Source organism: Psittacula echo, assembly GCF_963264785.1.
Source record: "Psittacula echo genome assembly, chromosome: Z".
Classification (NCBI taxonomy): domain Eukaryota; kingdom Metazoa; phylum Chordata; class Aves; order Psittaciformes; family Psittacidae; genus Psittacula; species Psittacula echo.
In genome coordinates, this window is record NC_137742.1 from 82,023,171 (window position 1) to 82,032,143 (window position 8,973).

At 44.3% G+C, this 8,973-nt stretch overlaps 1 protein-coding gene across 3 annotated transcripts in view; it reads left to right on the forward strand.

Annotated features, from left to right (window-relative positions):
- The window catches only part of RHOBTB3 (Rho related BTB domain containing 3), a 47,597-nt gene extending 40,081 nt beyond the window's left edge, over positions 1 to 7,516 (forward strand). Inside the window, exon 12 of one of the 3 annotated variants that reach the window (XR_013958686.1) lies at positions 1,213 to 1,338. Coding sequence is in view for 2 of the 3 variants with exons in the window: in XM_080636807.1 (XP_080492933.1) it covers positions 1,213 to 1,328 (116 nt within the window). In the remaining variant the exon portion in view is untranslated. Of the gene's footprint in view, positions 1 to 1,212; positions 4,934 to 7,492 lie in introns of those variants that run through there. The other 2 variants (XM_080636806.1, XM_080636807.1) reach the window with 2 other exon arrangements.
- The last annotated feature ends 1,457 nt before the right edge of the window (positions 7,517 to 8,973 follow it).

Below are 8,973 nucleotides of genomic sequence, written 5' to 3' on the forward strand. Positions count from 1 at the left end.
CATGAAAGTTATGCAGTGATGTTTCTGATAGGGATCACTCATGAGCACTTGTCAGCGTGTGCTCTTACAGCACCCGCGTAACTCAGGGTACAGTATCGTCATAGCAACGTTTGCTCTGTCATCACCAGAGGTTTCCTCTTTGCTTCCAACCACTGGTACATTCCACCAACTGTGTCCATATGGCTGGTAGCCTCTCCTTTGCCTTTCTCCTTCCTCTGAGTCCCTTCCACATGGTTCACTGAGGGGCTGACATGTTCTGCTGCATTGAACTTGCAGTGAGATGGCCTGAGAAAAGAAATAGGAGCACATAACTAAATATAGGTGGGTGGATAAAACCATTCTGTTCCGGCTTGCCAGGGCACAAACACCCTCCGGCACATTCAGAGGAAAGCAATCTCCCCAACCACAGCAGTTACGGGCAGCTGGCCTTTCTTCCTCAGGACACTGCATCACCTCATGGCTTGGAAAGCCATGCAGCACAAAGCAGCAGCTTTGCAGTGGCTTTCAACCACTGAAATCTCCAGGAACAGCCCTATGTTTGGTGCAAGGTAGACAGAAAGGCACTGCCTTCTGCCCTGGCCTTAGCCCTTCCTGCACTGAGGATCTTTCTGCTGTGCCTTCGTCTCCATTCAGCTTCATCTGAGTCCCTGAAAGGATTCAGGAAAATCAGGGAGCATATTTCTGCAAGGCAAAGGGATTCATCCAAGCAATATATCTGAAGACTATTATATGATTGTGTCAGCAACAAAAACCACATGCAACACAAGTGAAAAATCTTGAGTTCTGAATTGCTCACCTTACCTTGCTTTTTGAAATGCTCTTGAGACAAAGTGTTGGCATAGGGACTGAGAGCCCCTCTTTGACAGTGTTGCAGCATAGACAAAATCCTTGCAGCTGATTACTACATCTGGTTATCTTCTAGAGATAAAGAACATTGATCTGTAGGATAACCTCTCTGCTCTCTTTAAGAAGTATTCTTTTTATTTCATTAAGTAACTTATTTATTGGTAACTTAATAGCAAGGGAACACTGTGTGGTAACTCTTCTGCCCGTACTCCTGTACAATCTACGTAAGATAGACAGCACTCCTCTTTACTGTAGTTGTTTTTAAGTCCTTAATGGTTTTCAAACTATTTTATAGAATTTTTGCAGCCTATCCACTTGTGCGGTATGTTTGGATATTACATTTAATTCCTTTATTGCTTTGTTTAGTGGAGGAGCGCAATTTTGTAGAGATGCACAGATGGCCTTCGAATTTGTACCTGAAGCAGCTTGCTGATTACAGGAACTACATCCACTCTCAGAAATGCCATTGCACAATAATGTAAGAAGACTGAGCACATGCAAAGTGCATCGTGACTCAGAAACCTCAGACTGGGAATTACCCAAAGGATAAAAATCCTTTCAAGAGCAAATAAAATACCAATCTACCCTGGAACACCATATGCCATGCTGTAGCTCACCTACTAACATTCCTTGCTTTGGTAATGGACTACTACTTCTCCATTAAAGCATGGAAAAATGTATGATGAAGATTTATTTCAAGCACAATAATTTCATAACCATGGGGATTAAATGTAGTACAGATCGTGTCATGACTGTCATGCTGTCATGTGCTCCTCCTTCTAACGTCTGCATTGATTGTTTTATTGGTTTTCATGGGTATTTTTTGACTGCTAAAAAGGCACTGGTTGAAAACAGATTTTTTGTAAGTCAGTATACAATAGTACCACAGTAGTATTGCAGAAAAGGTGAGAAGCCAACTCCTAAGCTCTTTAAATATTTCAGAATCCAGAAATTTATGGCAGCTTCTGCTGGTTTTCAAAGTAAAGGGTAGACATACTAATCATTTTAGTCATGATTCATTTTCTGTTTCAAGGTAACCCTCTAAATCCTTTTACAGAACCCTTACTGTTGTATGAGTAGATATTTTAATTCCAGAAGAGTGTATTCTCTATTACTTCCCAAATATCTATAAATTGAAATAGTGTTTCCTTTCAGTGAATAGGAGAAGAAGTTCTGTTTTAATAACCTGTAGAACACCTCTGTTAGTGTGTACATATTGTGGTTTTCGCTATGAGGAAAGAATTCAGGAAGAACCAAGCCCACTCAGAGCATATTGACATGGTACTGATAGGGACTGGACCAAAAAGGAAGGGAGTTGACAGCCTTGTATGGCTTTGGTGGGAAAAAACTCACTGGCCCTTGTGATTTCTTTTGGGAATAGTGGGTCTCATAATCCCAGGTACGCCCTGGGGGCTGGCAGCACTGATGTCAGATTTGCTGGTTGTGGAGGAGGCAACCCTTATGGGTTCACCAGTCCAAAGAGGAACATCGGCTTTTGATGTGACTTTGAGCTCTACCCTTCCCAGTGGGGGCTCTGTTTGAACTGAATTGTCATCCTGTGTTTATAAGCTGTGCTGTGTGAGACAAACCTGATTATCTTTTGTGGCTGTGTGGGCTCTTTCTTGGGTATAACAGAAATCCTCAATGTTACATTGACCCTTGCAGATGCTGTTGAGAGTTTTCTTGAATTAAATCATTAATTTGTTATACCACTAACTTATAAGAATGTAGTAATATTAAAGACAAAATGAACCGAGACTTTGCACAGGGATACCTGTCTGAGCATAGGTACTTTTCTGTAAATGAAATCTTATCAAGGAGCTAAATGCTTCATTATAATTTTGGTACTTATGATTCTGCTTTGCCTTTAATTTTGCTATGTAGTCTTAATCAAGAAAGGCTAAGAAAACATACGGGAAAATTACTTAGTGTTTCCACAATGCCCACAGCAGATCACCTCAAATGTACCTGAAAACTGCAGCTGGGAGATGAAGATGGAACAGAAAATTGCTGGAGCTGATTTTTTTTTTTTTTTTCCCCTCATAAGAATTGTTTTCGTATTTCAGCACTGTCTTCTCAATAAATTGTTCTTTTCAGATTTCATGCTAGAGTCATAGGGATTTTTTAGTTTTTTATTTTTCCTGGTGATGCTTTGCAGAGCTTGAGAGGTATTTCCTTTCCTATTTGCTTCTCGTCTGGAGACCCTAAGTTCTTTAAAAGATGAGCTATACTTATCTACATCTTGCATATAGTGAGTGTGAAATATAGAGCGTTACACTGTTTTTTCAAGATCACTAAAGAAAGCTGAAAACATTAAAGAAAAAAATGGCAAGTTACATGTATGGAACTCAAATGTGAAAAGATACTTTCCTATCATTATAGTAGAAATTAAAAATTTTAACTCTACATTAACTGAATATGTGCAAATAAAGCAGGTTTTTGAAGCTTAAAGTCATACACAAAAATGAGCATTCAGCTGAACTGCAGCTTGCCTGAACACCTGACAGCATCCTTGGTGGCAGCACATGCTTCTACCAGCAGCCAGCTGTATTGTCAATAGTATGGATTATTTGTCTGGCACTGACTTCTTGTACTGATACAAAACCTGCATGAACATTTGTCTGCATTGCATGTAGTCAAAAATTTTTAACTCTTTGAAAGCTTTTCCAGGTTTTCTGCCAGTTACTCTGTTGCCAATAATTTAAGTATAGATAACAAGTAACGAAGTCATACTTTTAACTTCGTATAAAGTTTTATAGGCTTTTAAAAATAGAAATGGAAATACAAATTAATGGAAATACAAACACTTTATAGCCAACCAAGAGAAGTATTTTGCTATTACGTATTTTAGTCAGTAATAACTATAGGTTTTATACAGAGAAGCCAGGCAGTTTAAAATATTATTTATTTACAGATTAATGCATGCTACTGTATGGAAGAGTAATAATAAGAGCATCTCTTACTATTCAGACAATAAAACAGCTTACCATTTTACTGAGTGTCCCCACAATGCTGCCTGTATCAGGTGCAGATGTGCTGTTCTGGCAGGCATAGACCATCTGAAAAATTTAAATTATTAGAAGACTTCTTATTATAAACACTTGTTTTTACTCCGTAAGATGATTTTCCCTAGAAATGTGTTTATCTTAAATCTGTTTTTAAAATGGATACTTCAGCATTCAGAAATGTGACTGAAAGTAGATCCTGACGCTTTGATGCTTGGTGAGTTGCTGTCAGTAAGGTTATTTTTTTTAGCAGAGGCTTTAGAATCATAGAATCATAGAATAGTTAGGGTTGAAAAGGGCCTTAAGTTCATCTAGTTCCAACCTCCTTGCCATGGACAGGGACACCTCACACTAAACCATGGACTGTATCTGTCACGGATAGTCAGGAATTAGGCCAGTACTGAGTTTGGTATTTATGAATAACTTTGCGTGGTATAAAGCAAAAATTGCTATGGTATAAAAAAACCCCAACACCTTTATACTTTGGTATAAAGTAAAAACCAGGAACCAGCTGGAAAAAAAAAAAGTTATTTAGTCAAATGTTTTTTAAGAAATTAAAATGTCTGAGGAAAAAGACTTCCATTGGTGCCAACATCTCCCACACTCTGAGGCCATTGCTGAATTCTGGTGTCTCTAGGCAGGTCTTGGAGTGTTTAGGATTATAGTTTCAGACTTTGGTTTAAGTGGATTTTTGATTCCTGAGTCCTTCATTAGAGCTAACTTTCTAGGCACACGAAAACTTAACTCTTGAACGTGAAATACTTATCTTGAAACATGAAATACTTAACTCTTTAGGCACATGAAAAACAAGGAGGTGGTTGGTGACAGCCAGCATGGCTTCACTTAAGGGGAAATCCTGCCTGACCAATTTGGTGGCCTTCTATGATGGGGCTACGAGACTGATGGACAGGGGCAGAGCAGTTGACGTCATCTGTCTGGATTTGTGCAAAGCCTTTGACACTGTCCCACATGACATCCTTGTCTCTAAATTGGAGAGACATCAATTTGATGGGTGGACAACTCGGTGGATAAAGAACTGGCTGGATGGCCGCACACAAAGAGTTGTGGTCAATGGCTCCATGTCCGGCTGGAGACCAGTAGTGAGTGGTGTCCCTCAGGGATCGGTGTTGGGACCGGCCTTGTTCAACATCTTGGTCGGTGACACGGACAGTGGGATTGAGTGCGCCCCCAGCAAGTTTGCCGATGACACCAAGCTGTGTGGTTCGGTTGATACGCCGGAGGGAAGGGATGCCATCCAGAGGGACCTCGACACGCTTGTGAGGTGGGCTGATGCCAACCTGATGAAGTTTAACCATGCCAAGTGCAAGGTCCTACACTTGGGTCGAAGCAATCCCAGGCACGGCTACAGGCTGGGCAGAGAAGAGATTCAGAGCAGGCCTGCAGAGAAGGACTTGGGGGTGTTGGTCAATGAGAAAATGAACATGAGCCGGCTTCAGTGTGTGCTCGCAGCCCAGAAAGCCAACCGTATCCTGGGCTGCATCAAAGGGAGTGTGACCAGCAGGTCGAAGGAGGTGATCCTGCCCCTCTACTCTGCTCTCGTGAGACCTCACTTGGAGTATTGGGTGCAGTTCTGGTGTCCTCAACATAGAAAGGACATGGAACTGTTGGAACAAGTCCAGAGGAGGGCCACGAGGATGATCAGGGGACTGGAGCACCTCCCGTATGAACACAGGCTGAGAAAGTTGGGGCTGTTCAGCCTGGAGAAGAGAAGGCTGCGTGGAGACCTCATAGCAGCCTTCCAGTATCTGAAGGGGGGCTACAAGGATGCTGGGGAGGGACTATTCATCAGGGACTGTAGTGACAGGACAATGGGTAGCGGGTTAAAACTTAAAGAGGGGAAGTTTAGATTGGATATAAGGAAGAAATTCTTTACTGAGAGGGTGATGAGGCACAGGAATGGGTTGCCCAGGGAGGTTGTGAATGCTCCATCCTTGGCGGTGTTCAAGGCCAGGTTGGATGAGGCCTTGGGTGACATGGTTTAGTGTGGGGTGTCCCTGCCCATGGCAGGGGAGTTGGAACTAGATGATCTCAAGGTCCTTTCCAACCTTAACTATTCTATGATTCTATGATTCTCAAAATCCACTTTTAGAGGACAATTTTTTGAATAGCGGATTGCACTGTACAATTTTCACTGCACCTATAGATGTGTGTGCTTGTCCCACACTAGCACTAAGCTTTAGAGAAACTAACATAGAAAGCTTTTACACAGATAACATTTACCACATGAGAGCTAAACAAAACTCTGCAATCATCCTTTAGGTCTTGGTGTATTTGGTCTGAAAAACCTGTTAGGAGGAATAAAAGCTATTTTATTAGGCATGTGTTGAAACTCCTGAATGTTGTATTTTTAATATACCCTGGCTAAATGTACACGTTTTCAGATTGAGTATGTAAAATTTTGTTACAAAATAAAAACTTTTCTCTGGTCATTCTCATGTGATTATTTACCCATGCACATTAGAATATTTGAGAATTACACTGGAAATATATTTGTAGCTTATTAGAATCACAGAATATTTTTGGTTGGAAGGGGCCATTAAAGGGTATCTCATCCAACCTGCTAACTGTGGGCAGGAGCACCTTCAACCAGACCAGGTGACTCGAGACCCATCCAACCCAGCCTTGACTTTTCCAGGTGCAGGGCAAATGCCACTTCTCTGGGCAATCTGTGCCAATGTTTCACCACCCTCAGTGTAAACAATTTCTTCTTTCTACGTAATCTGAATCTCCTCTCTGCTAGTTTAGAACCAGTTCCCCTTGCCTAATTGCTACAGGCCCTACTAAAAATTCTGTCTCCAGCTTTGTTATAAGCACTCTTTAAGTATTCAATAGCGCAACAAGGTCTCAAGGAACCTTCTCTTCTCCACGCTGAACCAGCCCAGCTCTCTCAGCCTGTCTCCAGAGCAGAGCTGCTCCAGTCCTTGCAGCATCTCCATGGCCTCCTCTGGACTCACTCCAACAGCTCCTCATCCCTCTTGTGTTGTTTCCCCAGAGCTGGATGCAGGACTGCAAGGGAGGTCTTCCCCAGAGCACAGCAGAGGGGGAGAATCCCTTCCCTTGTTCCACTGCTCACGCTCTGGGGGTGCAGCCCAGCACACAGGCGGGATCTGGGCTCAAGTGCACACTGAAGCTGGCTCTTGGGGCGTGTCTCATCACCCAACACCCACAAGTAGTCCTCCTCAGGGCAGCGCTCAAACTTTCTCCAACCTGTTTTGATATGGGAGGTTGTCTTGGCCCAGGTGTGGGATCCTGTACTTGGCCTTGTTGAACTTCATGAGGTTGGCACTGGTCCATCTCTCAACTCTATCCAGGTCCCTAAAGATCCTATCCCTTCTCTCACGTGTGTTGACAGCAACACTCAGCTTGGTGTTCCCTTAAAACATGCTGAGAGTGTGCTTGAACCCATGATGCATACGAAGATGTTAAAGAGTGCTCATCCCAATACAGGCCCCTGAAAGACACCACCCATTGCTCATCCACCTACCTCTCAGGTGCAACATCGAGAGAAAACTTGAGAATGCAGCTGTGTCCGTGCTGCCTGTGCGTAAACTGGCAGTAATACTGAGATAATGACATCGCTATGAATTAACAAAGTGTTCTGTTTTGATTTGACCTTCCAGAGGGAGCTGAGGGCTGAAGAGGACACTGAAAAACTCTGGCTGAGCAGTTTCCTTTGCATCTTTCTCATGCACAAACCACTGAGACCCAAAGTGCCCAATCAGGGCTCTTGCCTGGTGCAGAGGTGAGAAGCACAGCTTGAGGCCACGCAACACCTTCCTGGTCCAGTTCTCTGCTGCAACCCTGTCCTATGGGATCCAACTGTCCATGGCTTGCACCAGCCTAAAACCACGTTCATCGCTATCAACAGGAATTAAACCATCCATCCCAATCAGGTAATTATAAACAGGTAAAAGGAGTGACACAGAGTCAAGGTGGTCAACAAATGCTGTAAAATGCTCATAGCATCCCCTAGGTCCCCCCGTGCTTTCCCCTTGGTCACCCATGCCAGTGTGGCCTGATGGTACCTGATGGTACCCCTGACTACACGAGGGGGTGGTGAATGGCTTGCCTAATCCTGGCGGGAACACAACATTTACTGGTTATTTCCCACGTCTAGACAATCATCACACTATATTTCTGGGAAAGTAAATTTTGAAACTCTGGTGGTAACAGGGAAGAGACAAAGGATGGAGTCAAGAAGACATTACATGGCCTCAAGCCATGACCTCTACGCCGGCCAAGAGTCTGGTCAGGAACTTTCAGTTTCAGTGCATGAGAAGGAAGCAAAGGAAACTGCTCAGCCAGAGTATTTCAGTGTCCTCTCCTGCCCCCAGATCCCACTGGAAAGTGAAATCAAACCCAAACATTGTTTGTTAATCACAGCGATTTGTTATCTCAGCCCTCAGCACCTCTGCTGCCTCCATGGTCTTGGCATGAACCCCTTGCTCAGCCTGGGACAAGGCACCCTCACTCTACCCTCCTCCCCAAAACGACTGGACGGGGAGGAAGGTGGAGGGTAGGGATGCGCGGTCCCCGGGCTGCAGCGCTGCGCGCAACCTCCACCGGGCGGCAGCATTGCCCCCACTCAACCCATCGCGCGTCCCTTGCGCAAGCCCCCAGCACCCCTGTGAGTGTCCCCCGCGCATCCCGATGACCGTCCCACGTGCGTTCCAGCACCGCGCACCCCGCACCCCCGCGCACCCCCCCATACGTTCCCTGCATAACCACCGAGCGTGCCCGTGCGCAAAGCCCCACGCAGGCAAATGGTTTCAGTGGCCGGCACGGGGCATGGTTCCAGTTGCAGTTTTCTAGTTCTGGGAAGAGCATCTGGCCTCAGGAGCCTTCTGTTTTCCCATAAGTAAGAGGAAGAAAAATCATATTGAAAGTTGGCAGTGAGGAGAAGTTACACTACCTGGGACTGCCACAGCTATGGCCAGGGCCGAGCAGAAGCTGTGGGTGTGCTGGTGCACAAGGAGCTGCCTAAAGCCAGCTGCCTCCGTTTTATATTTTGAGGACTGCAAAGGAGTGTGTTGAGGTTAAAATGTGTATTTGTGCACAAAGGAGCAAGTTCCCTTCTACAATGCTGATGCTGCAGCAAACT